An 18,907-nucleotide genomic window follows, 5' to 3' on the forward strand; every position below is an offset into this window, starting at 1 on the left:
CAGAGAGGTATGGTCAGGGACCAGCTCCAGACACAGAGCCTGCCACAGCCTGGGGGAGAGAAGGGGAGCAGAGAGGTATGGTCAGGGACCAGCTCCAGACACAGAGCCTGCCACAGCCTGGGGGAGAGAAGGGGAGCAGAGAGGTATGGTCAGGGACCAGCTCCAGACACAGAGCCTGCCACAGCCTGGGGGAGAGAAGGGGAGCAGAGTGGTATGGTCAGTCACAGCAGCTACGCTACATGAGGGGAGACGCAATACTTCTCGAAAGCAAAGTCATTTGAAGACAGGAGCTATATTCAACTAGCTAAGTATTACACAGAGGAGACAATGTTAGATACTCACTTCTCAGCCAGGGTCCTGCCCTCCTCCTCCACATCAAACCTGGACACCCACAGCCTGCGAAGAACACGCAGACCATTGGCATCTGTACTTTCTGTAGGCAGAGCCATCTCCATCTCCAACAGGCCCTGGACAGAAAGAGAGGTGGGACATTAACACACATCCAAAGACCCACACACAGTACACACACACACACACACTATTTCCTCACCCTGAGGGCAGCGTCTCTGACAGAGAAGCAGGGGGAGAGCAAAGCCTCCAGCAGGACGTCTATCTCATCCTGCTCAGCCAGAGCACAGCCCTTCTCTCCTCCTCCACTGGCACACACTGCTGTCAGACACTGGGACGCCAGCACCTGAAACACACACAATTACAGATCTACACTCAGACACACTGTATAAACGTATGTGAGAGCTCTACTGGTTAGTATTTGCCTGTAAATGTGGTAGAAGCATGGTGTTGGAGTGTGTACCTGCAGCCTGGGTGCTGCAGTGGAGATGACTCTGGTCAGGAGAAGCAGCATACTGAAACGAGGTAGCAGCTCAGGACCATTCTGAGAGACAAAACAGAGAGACAAGTCATACAAACATAAGCCCCTTGTCCATGATGGCCAGCCATGAATAGAGTGGAGAGTACAGGAAGAGAAAAGTATTATACGTTGGTAGGAGTATTATACGTTGGTAGGAGTATTATACGTTGGTAGGAGTATTATACGTTGGTAGGAGTATGCCTCAGACAAAGGGATGTGACAACACACAGACGATAAACGTGATCAACTCTTACCTCATCGATGAGTATGTCTGTGGTGTCAACCTCAGCGCGAAGTTGAGCGTGCACATTGATGACCTGCAGGGTACGGACCTGCATGCTCTCCGTCTCCTCAGTGCTGCCTGAGGAGTCCCTGAGCACGGTGTTGAGCAGGGGGAAACAGAAGGAGAAGGCTGGGGCAGACAGTGGAGCCATGTCTGAAACAACATGATGAGAGCATTAGGCCACCAGCAGGTATAATCTCAATGATGTTTAAGTCGTTGATGTGTGTCTGTAGTGTCAGTGTTTCTTCACCAGCCTTGCCCTTTCTCTGTGTGTGTGTGCTCACCACCAGCCTTGCCCTTTCTCTGTGTGTGTGTGCTCACCACCAGCCTTGCCCTTTCTCTGTGTGCTCACCACCAGCCTTGCCCTCTCTCTGTGTGTGTGTGCTCACCACCAGCCTTGCCCTTTCTCTGTGTGCTCACCACCAGCCTTGCCCTCTCTCTGTGTGTGTGTGCTCACCACCAGCCTTGCCCTCTCTCTGTGTGTGTGTGCTCACCACCAGCCTTGCCCTCTCTCTGTGCGTTCACCACCAGCCTTGCCCTCTCTCTGTGCGTTCACCACCAGCCTTGCCCTCTCTCTGTGCGTTCACCACCAGCCTTGCCCTCTCTCTGTGTGTGTGTGCTCACCACCAGCCTTGCCCTCTCTCTGTGCGTTCACCACCAGCCTTGCCCTCTCTCTGTGTGTGTGTGCTCACCACCAACCTTGCCCTTTCTCTGTGTGTGTGTGCTCACCACCAGCCTTGCCCTTTCTCTGTGTGTGTGTGCTCACCACCAGCCTTGCCCTTTCTCTGTGTGTGTGTGCTCACCACCAGCCTTGCCCTCTCTCTGTGTGTGTGCTCACCACCAGCCTTGCCCTTTCTCTGTGTGTGTGTGCTCACCACCAGCCTTGCCCTTTCTCTCTGTGTGTGTGCTCACCACCAGCCTTGCCCTTTCTCTCTGTGTGTGTGCTCACCACCAGCCTTGCCCTTTCTCTCTGTGTGTGTGCTCACCACCAGCCTTGCCCTTTCTCTGTGTGTGTGTGTGCTCACCACCAGCCTTGCCCTTTCTCTGTGTGTGTGTGCTCACCACCAGCCTTGCCCTTTCTCTGTGCGTTCACCACCAGCCTTGCCTTTTCTCTGTGTGTGTGCTCACCACCAGCCTTGCCCTTTCTCTGTGTGTGCGTTCACCACCAGCCTTGCCCTTTCTCTGTGTGTGTGCTCACCACCAGCCTTGCCCTCCCTCTGTGTGTGTGCTCACCACCAGCCTTGCCCTTTCTCTGTGTGTGCGTTCACCACCAGCCTTGCCCTTTCTCTGTGTGTGTGCGCTCACCACCAGCCTTGCCCTTTCTCTGTGTGTGTGCGCTCACCACCAGCCTTGCCCTCTCTCTGTGTGTGTGCTCACCACCAGCCTTGCCCTCTCTCTGTGCGTTCACCACCAGCCTTGCCCTCTCTCTGTGCGTTCACCACCAGCCTTGCCCTTTCTCTGTGTGTGTGTGTGCTCACCACCAGCCTTGCCCTCTCTCTGTGTGTGTGTGTGCTCACCACCAGCCTTGCCCTCTCTCTGTGTGTGTGTGTGCTCACCACCAGCCTTGCCCTCTCTCTGTGTGTGTGTGTGCTCACCACCAGCCTTGCCCTCTCTCTGTGTGTGTGTGTGCTCACCACCAGCCTTGCCCTCTCTCTGTGTGTGTGTGTGTGTGCTCACCACCAGCCTTGCCCTCTCTCTGTGTGTGTGTGTGCTCACCACCAGCCTTGCCCTCTCTCTGTGTGTGTGTGCTCACCACCAGCCTTGCCCTCTCTCTGTGTGTGTGTGCTCACCACCAGCCTTGCCCTCTCTCTGTGTGTGTGTGCTCACCACCAGCATTGCCCTTTCTCTGTGTGTGTGTGCTCACCACCAGCTTTGCCCTTTCTCTGTGTGTGTGCGCTCACCACCAGCTTTGCCCTTTCTCTGTGTGTGTGCGCTCACCACCAGCTTTGCCCTTTCTCTGTGTGTGTGCGCTCACCACCAGCCTTGCCCTCTCTCTGTGCGCTCACCACCAGCCTTGCCCTCTCTGTGCGTTCACCACCAGCCTTGCCCTCTCTCTGTGCGTTCACCACCAGCCTTGCCCTCTCTCCGTGCGTTCACCACCAGCCTTGCCCTCTCTCTGTGCGTTCACCACCAGCCTTGCCCTCTCTCTGTGCGTTCACCACCAGCCTTGCCCTCTCTCTGTGCGTTCACCACCAGCCTTGCCCTCGCTCTGTGCATTCACCACCAGCCTTGCCCTCGCTCTGTGCGCTCACCACCAGCCTTGCTCGCTCTCTGTGTGTGTGTGTGTGTGTGTGTGTGTGCTCACCACCAGCCTTGCCCTCGCTCTGTGTGCTCACTACCCGCCTTGCCCTCTCTGTGTGTGCTCACCACCAGCCTTGCCCTCTCTGTGTGTGCTCACCACCAGCCTTGCCCTCTCTGTGTGTGTGTGTGTCTGTTTTCACACCACCAGCCTTGCCCTCTCTATGTGTGTGTCTGTTTTCACACCACCAGCCTTGCCCTCTCTATGTGTGTGTCTGTTTTCACACCACCAGCTTTGCCCTCTCTATGTGTGTGTCTGTTTTCACACCACCAGCCTTGCCCTCTCTATGTGTGTGTCTGTTTTCACACCACCAGCCTTGCCCTCTCTATGTGTGTGTATGTTTTCACACCACCAGCCTTGCCCTCTCTATGTGTGTGTATGTTTTCACACCACCAGCCTTGCCCTCTCTGTGTGTGTGTGTATGTTTTCACACCACCAGCCTTGCCCTCTCTGTGTGTGTGTGTATGTTTTCACACCACCAGCCTTGCCCTCTCTATGTGTGTGTGTATGTTTTCACACCACCAGCCTTGCCCTCTCTGTGTGTGTGTGTATGTTTTCACACCACCAGCCTTGCCCTCTCTCTGTGTGTGTGTGTATGTTTTCACACCACCAGCCTTGCCCTCTCTGTGTGTGTGTATGTTTTCACACCACCAGCCTTGCCTTCTCTGTGTGTGTGTGTGTGTGTGTGTGTGTGTATGTTTTCACACCACCAGCCTTGCCCTCTCTATGTGTGTGTGTATGTTTTCACACCACCAGCCTTGCCCTCTCTATGTGTGTGTGTATGTTTTCACACCACCAGCCTTGCCCTCTCTATGTGTGTGTATATGTTTTCACACCACCAGCCTTGCCCTCTCTCTGTGTGTGTGTGCTCACCACCAGCCTTGCCCTCTCTCTGTGTGTGTGTGCTCACCACCAGCATTGCCCTTTCTCTGTGTGTGTGTGCTCACCACCAGCTTTGCCCTTTCTCTGTGTGTGTGCGCTCACCACCAGCTTTGCCCTTTCTCTGTGTGTGTGCGCTCACCACCAGCTTTGCCCTTTCTCTGTGTGTGTGCGCTCACCACCAGCCTTGCCCTCTCTCTGTGCGCTCACCACCAGCCTTGCCCTTTCTCTGTGCGTTCACCACCAGCCTTGCCCTCTCTGTGCGTTCACCACCAGCCTTGCCCTCTCTCTGTGCGTTCACCACCAGCCTTGCCCTCTCTCCGTGCGTTCACCACCAGCCTTGCCCTCTCTCTGTGCGTTCACCACCAGCCTTGCCCTCTCTCTGTGCGTTCTCCACCAGCCTTGCCCTCTCTCTGTGCGTTCACCACCAGCCTTGCCCTCGCTCTGTGCATTCACCACCAGCCTTGCCCTCTCTGTGCGCTCACCACCAGCCTTGCTCGCTCTCTGTGTGTGTGTGTGTGCTCACCACCAGCCTTGCCCTCGCTCTGTGTGCTCACTACCCGCCTTGCCCTCTCTGTGTGTGCTCACCACCAGCCTTGCCCTCTCTGTGTGTGCTCACCACCAGCCTTGCCCTCTCTGTGTGTGTGTGTGTCTGTTTTCACACCACCAGCCTTGCCCTCTCTATGTGTGTGTCTGTTTTCACACCACCAGCCTTGCCCTCTCTATGTGTGTGTCTGTTTTCACACCACCAGCCTTGCCCTCTCTATGTGTGTGTCTGTTTTCACACCACCAGCTTTGCCCTCTCTATGTGTGTGTCTGTTTTCACACCACCAGCCTTGCCCTCTCTATGTGTGTGTCTGTTTTCACACCACCAGCCTTGCCCTCTCTATGTGTGTGTATGTTTTCACACCACCAGCCTTGCCCTCTCTATGTGTGTGTATGTTTTCACACCACCAGCCTTGCCCTCTCTATGTGTGTGTATGTTTTCACACCACCAGCCTTGCCCTCTCTGTGTGTGTGTGTATGTTTTCACACCACCAGCCTTGCCCTCTCTGTGTGTGTGTGTATGTTTTCACACCACCAGCCTTGCCCTCTCTATGTGTGTGTGTATGTTTTCACACCACCAGCCTTGCCCTCTCTGTGTGTGTGTGTATGTTTTCACACCACCAGCCTTGCCCTCTCTGTGTGTGTGTGTATGTTTTCACACCACCAGCCTTGCCCTCTCTGTGTGTGTGTATGTTTTCACACCACCAGCCTTGCCCTCTCTGTGTGTGTGTGTGTGTGTGTGTGTGTGTGTGTATGTTTTCACACCACCAGCCTTGCCCTCTCTATGTGTGTGTGTATGTTTTCACACCACCAGCCTTGCCCTCTCTATGTGTGTGTGTATGTTTTCACACCACCAGCCTTGCCCTCTCTATGTGTGTGTATATGTTTTCACACCACCAGCCTTGCCCTCTCTATGTGTGTGTATATGTTTTCACACCACCAGCCTTGCCCTCTCCATGTGTGTGTGTGTGCTCACCACCAGCCTTGCCCTCTCTATGTGTGTGTATGTTCACACCACCAGCCATGCCCTCTCTGTGTGTGTGTGTGTGTGTGCGCGCTCTCACCACCAGCCTTGCCCTCTCTGTGTGGGACAGTGTGCATGTGCAGCAGCCCGACAGTGCGCTGGGTGGCTGTTTCTAGATCCTCCTGTCCCCAGGCCTCGTCCAGATCACACTCAGGTTTCATCAGGCGCAGTGTCACCCGGCCCACCAGCACAGCTGCGGAGAAGACCATGAGTAGAACATGCAGGAGGTAAGAGGAAGTTTCATCACAGGAAGTAGAACGTTTTTCCCTCCACCTTATCTTTGTTCACTCCCATTTAAAGATCAGAGACAACTGGATAAGTACAAGCAATAACTCCACATAGTTTTCATGTAGGCTAGATGGAGTTTCCATGTTATTTTCTCCTATCTAGTCCTGTCAGATCTGTGAAGGTGTGTGAACAAGGACATATGAGGGAAGTGAGAGGAAAGCTCTACCGAGTGTATTCGTTTATGCTTTGGATAAAAGTGTCTACAAAATTGAATATATTACACCATATATTATATGTACCCAGGTAGTGCAGCTCAGTGGGCATGAGGCAGGCTCCTATGTCGAGGAAGGCCTGCTGCAGGCGTGGGGCGGCCAGGGGGGAGTGGAGGAGGGGAAGTAGGACCTGGAGGACCCCTGGGAGCTGCCAGGAGATCTGGGGAGGCTTCTGGATCAACATTGCCTCCAGCAGACCCACCGCACACTGCAGCTCCATGTCCAACTGACAACCACAACAGTCGATCGATCAAACAACAGGAACATTATGTCAATGTCTAGAGTTTAATGTTTGAGAAACTGGATAAGTGTGAAAAATGTCAAATTGTCTGGCCGTACCCCTTGTAGTCTCTTGCGAATGGAGGACTCTTTCTCCAGCTGGGCTTGCATCATCTCCTTCTGTTTGCTGGTCAGCTGCAACTCGTCTTTGATGCCTTTCTTCTTCTTGATCTCCTAAAACAGACAGAAATCACTGTGTTCATTTCATGATAACTCTACTTTCTTCAATTAATGATGGTTCAATCATAATTCAACTTAGACCTATTATACTGAACAAAAATACAAAACATGTAAAAGTGTTGGTCCCATGTTTCATGAGCTGTAATAAATAATCCCAGAAATGTTCCATATGCACAAAAAGTTGATTTCTCTTGAATTTTGTCCACAACTTTGTTTACATCCCTGTTAGTGAGCATTTCTATCTTTGCCAAGATAATCCATCCACTTGACAGGTGTAGCATATCAAGCAGCAGATTAAACAGCATGATCATTACACAGGTGTACCTTGTGCTGGGGACAATATCTCTGCCACTCTAAAATGTGCAGTTGTGTCACAAAACACAATGTCACAGATGTCTCAAGTTGAGGGATTGTGCAATTGACATGCTGTCCGCAGGAATGTCCACCAGTGCTGTTGCCAAAGAATTAACAGTACATCCAACTGGCCTCACAACCACAGAACACGTCTAGGACCGCCACACCCGGCTTCTTCACCTGCGGGATCGTCAGACCAGCCACACAGACAGCTGATGAAACTGTGGCTTTGCACAACCCAAGAATTTCTGCACGAACTGTCAGAAACCATTTCTGGGAAGCTCATCTGCATGCTCGTTGTCCTCACCTGTTCTGCGTTATAACCGATTTCAGTGGGAAAATTCTCACCTTCAATGACCACTGGTACGCTGGAGAAGTGTGCTCTTCACAGATGAATCCCGGTTTCAACTGTACCGAGCCAATGGCAGACAGTGTGTATTGCATCATGTGGGCGAGCTGTTTGCCAATGTCAACCTTGTGAACAGAGTGCACCATTCTTGGCGGTGGGGTTTTGGTATGAGCAGGGATAAGCTACGGACAATGAACACAACTGCATACTCACCAGACATGTCACTCATTAAGCATGTTTGGGATGCACTGTATAAACATGTACAGCAATGTGTGCTAGTTCCCGCCAATATCCAACAACTTCGCACAACCACTGAAGAGGAGTGGCACAACATTCCACAATCAACAGCCAGATCAACAAGCGAAGGAGATGTGTCACACTGCGAGACGCAAATGGTGGTCACACCAGATACTGGCTGGTTTTCTGATCCACGCCCCAACCATTTTTTTAAGGTATCTATGACCAACAGATGCATATCTGTATTCCCAGTCATGACAAATCCATAGATAACCGCCTAATGAATTTATTTCAATTGACTGATTTCTTTATATAAACTGTAACATGTTGCGTTTATATTTTTGTTCATTTTACATTCTCTGATAACAGAGGATCATCAAACAGTACCAATATGCTCCTGCATCTATTAGCCCATACACAGTGCACAGTACTCATACCCAGTGCACAGTACTCATACCCCTCGACTTATTTCACTTTGTTGTGTTAGACGGAATTCAAAATGGACTAAAAAAAATTAAAATCTCAAACATCTACACATCTACTATACACTACTCAATGACAAAGTTAAACATGTTTTTAGATATTTGCAAATGTATTGAAAATGAAAGTATTCACAGCCCTGAGTCAATACTTCAACTTTGGCAGAGATTACAGCTGAGAGTGTTTCTAGGTAAGTCCCTAAGATCTTTCCACAAGTGGGTTGTGCAACATTTGCCCATTTTTCTTTTCAAAATGTTTCATGCTCTGTCAAATTGATTGTTGGTCATTGCTAGACTACCATGTTCAGGTCTTGCCATAGATTTTCCAAGTAGCTTGAGTGAGTGAATTTTATTTTTTACAGGGACGGTGCACATTAATCAACGTTTCAGTAAAAGTGCCGGTTTTAGCCAGTTGGCTAATTTTCAACCGCAGTCCCCGGGTAGGTTATTAAAAATAATGACAAAATAGACAATTATTGAGCAGTGAGCACACGCAGAGCAACAAGTCAAACATTCATTGTCTTCTTGGTAAGCAACTCCAGTGTAGATTTGGCCTTGTGTTTTAGGTTACTGTCCTGCTTAAAGGTGAATTCATCCCCCAGTGTCTGGTGGAAAGCAGACTGAACCGGGTTTCCTCTAGGATTTTGCCTGTGCTGAGCACCATCCCATTTATTTTTATCCTGAAAAACTCCTCAATCCTTAACAATTACAAGCATATCCATAACATGATGCAGCCACCACTATGCTTGAAAATATGGAGAGTGGTACTCAATGTGTAGAATTGGATTTGCCCCAAACATCACACTTTGTATTCAGGACAAAAAGTGAATTGCTTTGCCACATTTTTTGCAGTTTTACATTAGTGCCTTATTGCTGTTTTGCTGTGGTGTAAAGTACTTAAGTAGAAATACTTTAAGGTACTACTTAAGTCATTTTTTTCAGTATCTGTATTTTACTTTATTTATATTTGACAAGTTTCACTTGACTACATTCCTAAAGAAAATAAAAATGTAACTCCATACATTTTCCCTGACACCCAAAAGTACATTACATTTTGAATGTCTAGCAGGACGGGAAAATTGTCAAAACCATGCTCTTATCAAGAGAACATCCCTGGTCATCCCTATTGCCTCCGATCTGGCAGACTTAATTTAACCCTTATTTTACCAGGTAAGTTGACTGAGAACACATTCTCATTTACAGCAACGACCTGGGAAATAGATACAACGAGCCAATTGGAAGCTGGGGATGATTACGTGACCGTGATGGTGAGGGCCAGATTGGGAATTTAGCCAGGACACCAGGGTTAACATCCCTGACATCTTGGAATATTTTTATTCTGTACAGGATTCACTTTTACTGTCTCAATCAGGTTAGTGTTGTGGAGTAACTACAATGTTGTTGATCTATCTTCAGTCCTATCACAGCCATTAAACTCTAACCCAGTGGTCGTCAACCGGTCAATCTTCAAGGCATTCCTAGTTGATCATCAAATATTTCTGTAGAAAGCCAACGAGAGAGGCTTCCTCTAAAAAAAATTGTGTTGAGCTGTTGCCGGTAGGTGCACTTGATTCTAAAGTCCTGCACACCCGGCGGACCGGCAAATCTGTGACCAAATCTAGAGCACCTACTATGCTGCCCAATTGGATAGCTCAAATCACTGTGGCTACAGAGCTTCCATGACCCTGGCCACAGCCAAGTTTAATAGGCTACTAGCTTACTACAATCCTACAATGTGATTATCTGGATTTTTTTTCTCGTTTTGTCTGTCATAGTTGAAGGGTACCTATGATGAAAATTACAGGCCTCATCTTTTTAAGTGGGAGAACTTGCACAATTGGTGGCTGACTAAATACTTTTTTGCCCAACTGTATATTGTATTCATTATTATTTTTTAATCCCTGCCTGCAGGAGGCCTTTTGCCTTTTTGGTAGGCCGTCATTGTAAATAAGAATTTGTTCTTAACTGACTTGCCTAGTTAAATAAAAGTTGCATTTTAAAAAATTGTAGTGACTGGGTATATTGATACACCATCCACAGTGTAATTAACTTAACCAGTCTCAAAGGGATATTTAATGTTTGCTTTTTTATTTATACCAATATGTTCCCTTCTTTGCGAAGCACTGAAAAATCTCCCTGGCCTTCGTGGTTGAATCTGTGTTTGAAATTCACTGCTCGACTGAGGGACATAATTCCACATTGACATTATGGAGTATTTTGTGTAGGCCAGTGAGAAATGTTTTTTATCTAAATTCAATCAATTTTAAATTCAGGCTGTAACAACAAAATGTGGAAAAAGTCAAGGGGTGTGAATATTTTCTGAAGGCACTGTAATAAGGTAAGAGGTAGGAGCGCAACAGTTAATCAATCATAGCCCCCCATAGTCTCACCTCTTGCAGCTCTAGCTCTATGATCTGTTCCTTATACGAGTAGGCCTTGTTCTCCCTCTTCATGTTGCCCTTCTTTGTGCTCTCCTGCTGGGCACTGCACAGGACACGGGAGGAAGAGAATGAAATGTTGAAACCAGCCTTTCAGTTTAACTAAGAAATCAACATAGCCAAGGTCTTTGAAACAATGATAAGCATTATTGCCCATAGAACAGCTCTTACACTGTATTAGTGTCCTACCTCTGGATGATGCTCTTGTCATACAGCTCTCCCTCAGGGGTTAGCATGATGGCGTACTCCTCCCTGGTGACCTGCCGCAACGCAGGATTGGATAGCCACTGTGTCACATGCACCATCACCCGTGGCAGCAGCTTGATGGGAGAGAGACCGGACAGGGCACCGACCGCATTCCTTATAGCCTGGTGAAACAAGAGGACGACCATCAGTCAGCCAATAAGAGAATATGACAAGTTGGACCATAGGCTTGTCTCATCCAATCACAGAGAGCAAATGTAGGCCTCAACCATCCCTTGGCTGTGATTGTAAGTATGTATGTGTATTGTGGGTACATCTGATATAAGGATGTCAATATGTAAAATATGTTCCGACCTGATTGTCAGCATTGGCCTGCAACAGCCGTGGCAGAATGTCATCCAGGTTCTTGTCTATGAACTCGTCGGCCTTGATGTTCATGCTGGACAGCAGGTGCGGCCAGAAACCGGGTCGAGCTTCAACTGCATCATCGGAGAGGAGGGGGGGAAAGATGTCAGTACTAGTAGTGGGTTTATACTAGGGATGGGCATTTTAAATAATATCATCATTGTTCAGAAATCCAAATCGAAATTCAAAAAAAGAAAAGCTCTTTGATATTGAATCTTGACCAATCAGAACGACGCAAATGCACATGGCAGAGGTAAACAGGAGACATGCTGCTTTTCTCCAGTAGTTTAGCTAACAGCAACAACGAAAGAGAAGATTTTCACCATGATAGAATTGATTGTTAGAAAAAGATTCTGCATATCATTTTAAAACACTTTAAGTGATAATACAAAACTAAAACATTAAATGTTATTAAGAGTGTTTTGCATTGATCTGTGTCAGGTGTTGTGGAAACGTTAGGTGAGCGCATGTAACTGCTATTTGAAGTGGGGAAAATAGCATACTAAGGTCAGGGCAGCCTGGAGGGTTAAATGTGCAGCAATAGTTCGACACACAGTTATAAAAACTACATTCTAAAGTTAGTTTGTTTATTAAATTAATAATTTCAAATGTTATGGTTTATCCATGTAAAATAATTTAAACAAAGCTTTTTCGATAAAATAGGCCTAAAAATAAATATAGGTATATAAAAAAAAAAAATATCTCGCTAAATTAACACACGTAATCGAATACTAACATCCGTTCAGATATTTGATGAACCTTGCCCATCCCTAGTTCATACAAACTGCACTATGAAAGATGCTGTGGAGCGCGGTAACAAGTAAACTAACAAACCTATGGAGGGATGGTGGGTGACGACCAGGATCTCCATGGCAATCTTGTCTGCCTCGGCTGTGTCGTTCCACTGGCCGGCCACAGAGCACACCACACACAGCGCCTCCAGCAGGACGCGAGGGGGACTGTAGGCCTTTCCCACCTCAGACAACTCCCCTGACTCTGTCTGCAGCACCTCCTGAGGCAACACCTGGGTAAAGACAAAGACACAGTATATAGTCAATGACAAAGGGATAATGTAGACATTCATATTACACTACAAATACAATTAAAATATTTGTACTTAACACCCGAATTTAAAATCAGTCATTACTAGTTTATAGTACCACTGAGGTGAGACCTGCAACTACAAATCTATAAAAATTCTTAGTGCCTCACAGTCAACTATTTGTACCTTGTGTTTGTTGATTACCACTTTTAGTTCTCCCAGAAGGCCGTGGGCCAGCCCGGAGCCTCCCAGGGAGGAGAGCAGCTTCTTCACGGTCTGCTGTGCCCGCTTCCGCACACGCCAACTACGAGACAGCAGCACCGCCACAGTGGCACGGTGGTACATCCTGACAGGTGAGGAGAGCAGAAAGAGTCAACACTTACAGATAACTAAACATGGAAATGTGTTACGCAAAATGCTGATACAAATTCAGAGCGACTGAGACAGTAAAACAATCACTCACGGTGATTTGCCGTTGGTGAGTCGGTGGGAGTGGTCCAAGAAGATTCTCTCACACAGCTGTATCACTGTGCACAACGCTGGTGTGAAAGAGATTTAATACTCAATATCGTCCCATATGTTGACACTTGTGCGATTACTGACAGTCTGCATTAGTGTTTTGTGTACTGTTTGTTTATTATGCCTCACCTTCCTCACTGGCCTGGGAGAGGAACTTCTCTGTGGTGAATAAAGGTTTCTTCTCATCCAGGATCAGGGTCCAGAAGACAGCCAACTTGGCCTCTGCAGCAAAGACAAAACACACCATTCTATGTCAGTCTCTAAACTGATGAACAAAGGCACTGTCCCCTACTGGGAACCTCAACCTTCAATAATTATGGGGTGTCATGATCCTAAATTCTCTCACCCGTCTGAGTCTCCAGCAGAGATAGTCGACTCAGGAGAACAGCAGCAGCCACGCCCTCTGAGAGCAGAGCATGCTGGGAGTTCTGGGCCGCAGCCTTCTCCACTGTCTGGAGAAGGAGGGGCACGAGGTCAGACACCTGTCCCAGAGTGTCACCTGGAGAGGAGAGAGAGGGCAGGGCTGTGATTCTGTGCCTCCTACATTCCGTAGAACTGGATCAATACACACAGACAAGTTATTTAATTTCAAAGACAAGCTCACAGACACACAGGCAACAGTTGCCCAGTGCCTGTGACTAACTAACCTTTGAATGCCGCCAGCATGGCCTGCAGGTATGCGTGGCGGACAGGAGAGGTCGACGTCTTGAGGGTGAAGGCCTTCTTGAACCAGTCCAGCAGAGCCTTGGGGACCTCCACCGTCAGCCGCCCACTCCACTGAGACAGCATAGCCACTGCGTGCACCAAGGTCCCCTCATGGACTGACACAGAAACACAACATGAGCACCTCTCGCTCTATGGATGAAGGGAATAAGAAGGAGGAACGAATGAGAGATAGTTCTTACCTTCTTGTTGCAGATAAGGGATGAACAGCACAGCGACTGCAGAGCTGAGAGTTTGGCTAGAGGTGCCCGACACAGCATGATGGCTGCAGCTGCCGATACCTGGACAGAACAAGTCAAAACCAGGGTTAAAAGACAACACCCATCGGTCTGCAAGACTACATACTAAGTGTGGGTTATGAAGGACAGAAGACTAGTGACCACGCTACCTGACAGGACACTCATCTTCTGGCCGAACGCTGTGAGCTTCCCCTCTGACCCTGAAAATACACAGTTCTGTTAGTGCAAAAACATATTTTACACTTGGGTGTTGTGCCATGTGTGCTCAAATGTTTCTTAGGTCATAGTAAAGTGAGTTGTCCTTGCCTCCCAGGATGCTGAAGAGGTGTGTTATGACATCCTGTACAGCGCTAGGGTCACTACACTGCTTGGCCAGGTTCTGCATGGCCTGCACTGCCTGCTCCATCAGCTGGGGATTATTGGCCTTCAGCTGACCTGAAACACACATTACAGCCTGGTTACACACACACACACAGAGAAACATCCTCAAAAAGCTAAATTTCTACATATAAAGGGCTGACTTACTTGCAATGCCTTTTCCAATATCCATGGCATACTGACTGAGGTCAAGAGTCACTGAAGCCAGTAGACACGAGACGGCTGAAGGAGAGAGGAAATTATATCTTGAAAGGACAAAACTACAATACATAGTAGGTAATATAAACAAAAATGTGTTTGATTGAGATATTAGCTACTGTACTGACTCTGCATGGCATTCTCTGGGCTGCGGAGCATGGCCTTCTGCAGGGCAGGCAGCAGCAGCTCCTTGAACTCAGAGTGGGAGACATGGCGCAGCAAGGAACCACTCTTGTCCTGCAGAAGAACACAAAACACATTACAGAGAAGAATTTTTAGCGCCAACACCCAAAATATATTTTACAATACACATCAATTGTGGCTATGGGAGGTCTTTAGGTTGTGAACTCCAATCTTTGGGTCTCACTGACAAAAGCAGTTTCAGAGCCAGTCCAGCGCCACTCACCAATAGGTGTTGGTGTGGTCTAGTCTTGCTCATGAGTACTGCCTTCATATACAGGTCCAATATGGCACTCTAAAAACAAAATAAAGGCTTGGTTACAGATATAATTTTTAAAAATTATTATATAGAAATATCTTTAATTTAACTGAATTCAAATAACAGACTCACCTTGTGTTTCTCTACGGTGGCCATGTCTTTGTGAGTTGTGCAGAAGTCCAGACACACCCCCAGCAGAGCCAGTGAGCTGGGGTTCTGCTCCAGACTCAACAGGGTGCTTATATACTGATCTGCCAGGCCAGGGTTCTGGAGAAAAACAGCAGAGACAAGCATTTTAAATCATAGCAAATCCAATATATTGATTTTACACGGGACCATGATGACAGTGTCCAAATATTCCTTATTACTGTCTGGCGTTCCTTGAATACCAACCCCACACCTCCCTTACCTTTTTCCATAGGTGGCTCAGGTTCTTCAGGGTTGACTTCAGTGCTGTTGCTTGAGCACCTCCCACCACCTCAGCCAGCAGTAAACTCTGTACCTCCACCTGTCAGAGGAAAGATAGTGAAGCATGGATGGGTGGATGCATAAACAGTAGTAGGGCTTAACAAGTCCCTTAACAACCAAATCCAACATGCCATCACCTGTGTGGAACTAGACGACATCTAAATTCATGCCGAAATCGTTTCACAGTATGTATGTAAATAGTGATTTCTGGGAGGTGAAAGGCATGGTTTCTATAAGCAGTGTCCGATTCCTTGCTCACTTACCAGTTTCTTCCAGATGGGGCCCACTCTTTTCTCTGGAGCCAAGAACACAGAGCGAACCAACAGGCAGGTCCAGGCCAGCCCGGTGAAGGCAGCCGAGCCTGTGCTCTTACTGACAACACCACAACAAGATGGACAGTGAACACAAATAAGGTATTCAGTATGTGGTGAAATTAGTACAATATTTCACAGAACTGTATACAAAGCATTTAGACTTAGCCCCATTCCTATCCCCATGTCCTACCTGGGTGCTCCATTCTTGCTAATGACGCCACAGTTGAGGAGGCAGTGGAGAAGGCTGGTTGCTAAGATTTCAGGTTGAGACTCGGCCAGTAGGCCAATGACGGAGAGGAGGGCTCGTCGAGATGCAGCATCCCTAGAGAAGACATGTCATTTAACACTCAACACACACTTCCAACAGATCAATAACTGGGGAATACTGAAGAGCAGTAGGCTAAGGACACCTACCTGTATCTGTGTGGAGTGAGACAGAAGAGCTTGCATAGCCCTTTGATGGCTGGCTCTGGTAGCTCTATAAGGACATACACATTGTCAATCACTCACAACAGTTTGCTTTAATCTTGACAATCCAAGACAAAAAATAAACAGAGAGCAGAAAATAAATAAATTATGCCAACTACATGGGCATCCGTCTCCTCACCTTTGCCGCTAATACACTGTTTCAGTTCGCCAAGAATCTCCTTACGCTCGCTTACACTGGCTGTGGTCACTTTCACAGCAAATTTCTTCAGTGTGTCCGAAACCTGGTGCAATACACAGACATCCAAAATCAAATGAAAGCAACCTGGCAATGTGTGCATCTAGGATAAAGTCAATCATTTGAAACAATAGTGCTGCATATTCAAAAATGTCACACTGATTGAAGATAACTTTGTAATTAGTCTTCAATTTATCAAGATGGAAAACATATCTTCTGAGATTTGTATGGCATCATCAGGCTGAAAGTGATCAGACCACCCATAACAATTAAAACATTTAATTTAGCACATTTCTGAATACTGAGGCGTGGTCACCAAATACAATATGCCATTCAGAAGACATTCGTGTTTGGCTTCTCATAACTGGCTAGCAAACAAGTACTGTATAGTATATGTTCGAACTAAAATTGGCTGTTGCCAACAAAGAACTTCATGAAATGCTTCATTGTAGCTAACTGCTAAATAAATTAGAAACTAGGCTGGGTAAAACCTACTCATCTAGTTGGTGTTTCGATTAATCTCAAACAACGGATTTGGTCACCACGAGAAAACTGACTAGCTAGTTAGCCACGTATTGCTAGTTAGCTGGCTACTATATTTAAGCTACCTATGGCTAACGTCAGCAATATGTACTAGCCAAGTAACGGTTAGCTAGCTTAGCCAGCTGGACAATGTTTAAATCATTTATTTTACGGGAAACCCTACAGGCAGCGACAATAAATGAATTATCCCTCATATCATATCTTCCTTATCAGCAGTATGAAGTTGACAAATTCTCGAGGAGGAATCAGCACCATTTTAAACATCAGCGACACAAACCTGCGTGTCCGCTGCCATCTTGCCGGTCTCAAACTAGGGAGAACTTGTAGTCACTTCCGGTTCATGATACGAGCGATCATCACTTCAAGGACAGTAAGTACTGATTTTTTGTTCGTTTGTTTAATTTTATTATATTCTTATGTCATTTTTAAATAAATACAGATATTTAAAATTCCATACAGTTTGAGAGATACAAATTAAAATGTTTTACAATTTTTAAGAAGGATGTATAGATTTTTGTAACACAAACATCACAAACAAACAGATAAGCACAAATACAGAAACACATACAGGGCTTTTACATTCAAAGACATTTGAAAAGCTTAAGAGTATAAATTGATTTCGCCAGGGGCGCAACTTTGGTTTTAGAATTATTCCCCCCACATTATTCCCCCCAAGTGAAAGTTGTGCCCCTTGATTTCATTACCTTCTTATTCTTACAGAGCATAGTATTTAATGTCTTGTTCCCAGACAAATTAAACAACTTTGAGGACAATACAGTGCCACCGACACTGACCGCTACCAAAGACTGTGGGCTCTCTTTCTCCATGGCCGGCCCAGATGGCATCCCTAGCAACGTCCTCAGAGCATGTGCAGACCAGCTGGCTTGTGTGTTTACAGACATATTCAATCAATCCCTATCCCAGTCTCCCAAGAAAGCTAAGGTAACTGAACTAAACGACTATCACCCCATAGCACTCATGTGTCATCATGTAGTGCTTTGAGAGGCATGGATCATATCACCTCCACCCTACCTGTTACCCTAGACCCACTCCAATTTGCTTACCGCCAAAATAGGTACACAGACGATGCAATCGCCATCACACTGCACACTGCCCTATCCGTGTATGTACAATTTATAACTTTTTTAACATGAGTTTCTCTGGATTTTTTTGTTGTTATTCTGTCTCTCACTGTTCAAATAAACCTACCGTTAAAATTATAGATGGATCACTTCTTTGTCAGTGAGCAAACGTACAAAATCAGCAGGGGATCAAATACTTTTTTCCCTCACTGTATATACATACTGTATCGTTCACTATCTATTCTTTACTATCTATTGCATCTTAGCCGCTCTGTCACTGCTAATCCATATATTTTATACTTATATATTCACATCCCATTCCTTTACTAGAATTAGGTTTTGGTTTTGTTGTGGAATTGTTAGATATTACCTGTTAGTTACTGCTGCACTGTTGATCAAGAAGCATAAGCATTTCGCTACACTCGCAATAACATCTGCTAACCATGTGTACTTGACCAGTAACATTTTATTTTATTTGAATATGGCAAGGTAATTATTTAAATCTTTCTTAAAAAAATATTGAATAGGATGGTTTCTTCTAAAAAAATCATTTTATAGATATAATATTTAACAAAAATTATGATCAAATTCATCACATTCTTTTCGTTAGTGGAGAATCTTGGACTATCAAAAACAAAAATAACATCACAAGCTTGCAGATGGATGTCCCTAACAAATCTTTTACACAGCCTAAGTTCCATCCAGAACATAGGGACATACACACATTGGAAAAACAAAGTGGTTCTGTCCCAGATTGACGAAATGTACATTTCTCCTCAACATACAAATACTTTCATTGGATGGCTAACATCTGTGAGTTATTTTAAAGAGTGTTTCCCTCACTTTGTTTGTGAGCACATATGTGTATGATAAAGTCCATACCTTCGACTAATTTTTACAACACATAGCAAGTTCCACATACCTTTTTCTATTGCAACAACACTGTCTCTAATCAATGAATTATTGCATTTTTT

General features: G+C 46.3%; 1 protein-coding gene across 1 annotated transcript in view; it reads right to left on the reverse strand.

Moving 5' to 3' along the window:
* LOC110525536 (GCN1 activator of EIF2AK4) overlaps window positions 1-17,205 on the reverse strand; it is a 35,502-nt gene extending 18,297 nt beyond the window's left edge. Inside the window, exons 1-29 of the mRNA XM_036979667.1 lie at window positions 17,129-17,205; window positions 16,252-16,354; window positions 16,059-16,122; window positions 15,835-15,966; window positions 15,594-15,702; window positions 15,272-15,370; window positions 14,995-15,129; window positions 14,830-14,898; window positions 14,552-14,660; window positions 14,373-14,447; window positions 14,154-14,282; window positions 13,997-14,047; window positions 13,791-13,889; window positions 13,533-13,706; window positions 13,232-13,384; window positions 13,015-13,107; window positions 12,830-12,905; window positions 12,553-12,712; window positions 12,159-12,348; window positions 11,274-11,398; window positions 10,905-11,083; window positions 10,668-10,761; window positions 6,739-6,852; window positions 6,427-6,625; window positions 5,940-6,092; window positions 1,123-1,304; window positions 812-892; window positions 551-694; window positions 343-467 (exon numbers count right to left, since the gene is read on the reverse strand). Coding sequence (XP_036835562.1) covers window positions 343-467; window positions 551-694; window positions 812-892; window positions 1,123-1,304; window positions 5,940-6,092; window positions 6,427-6,625; window positions 6,739-6,852; window positions 10,668-10,761; window positions 10,905-11,083; window positions 11,274-11,398; window positions 12,159-12,348; window positions 12,553-12,712; window positions 12,830-12,905; window positions 13,015-13,107; window positions 13,232-13,384; window positions 13,533-13,706; window positions 13,791-13,889; window positions 13,997-14,047; window positions 14,154-14,282; window positions 14,373-14,447; window positions 14,552-14,660; window positions 14,830-14,898; window positions 14,995-15,129; window positions 15,272-15,370; window positions 15,594-15,702; window positions 15,835-15,966; window positions 16,059-16,122; window positions 16,252-16,354; window positions 17,129-17,146 — 3,434 coding nt within the window. The 5' untranslated portion in view covers window positions 17,147-17,205. The remainder of the gene's footprint in view (window positions 1-342; window positions 468-550; window positions 695-811; window positions 893-1,122; window positions 1,305-5,939; window positions 6,093-6,426; window positions 6,626-6,738; window positions 6,853-10,667; window positions 10,762-10,904; window positions 11,084-11,273; window positions 11,399-12,158; window positions 12,349-12,552; window positions 12,713-12,829; window positions 12,906-13,014; window positions 13,108-13,231; window positions 13,385-13,532; window positions 13,707-13,790; window positions 13,890-13,996; window positions 14,048-14,153; window positions 14,283-14,372; window positions 14,448-14,551; window positions 14,661-14,829; window positions 14,899-14,994; window positions 15,130-15,271; window positions 15,371-15,593; window positions 15,703-15,834; window positions 15,967-16,058; window positions 16,123-16,251; window positions 16,355-17,128) is intronic.
* Between the last annotated feature and the right edge of the window lie 1,702 nt (window positions 17,206-18,907).

The sequence above is a fragment of the Oncorhynchus mykiss genome, chromosome 6 (genome assembly GCF_013265735.2).
Source record: "Oncorhynchus mykiss isolate Arlee chromosome 6, USDA_OmykA_1.1, whole genome shotgun sequence".
Lineage (NCBI taxonomy): Eukaryota > Metazoa > Chordata > Actinopteri > Salmoniformes > Salmonidae > Oncorhynchus > Oncorhynchus mykiss.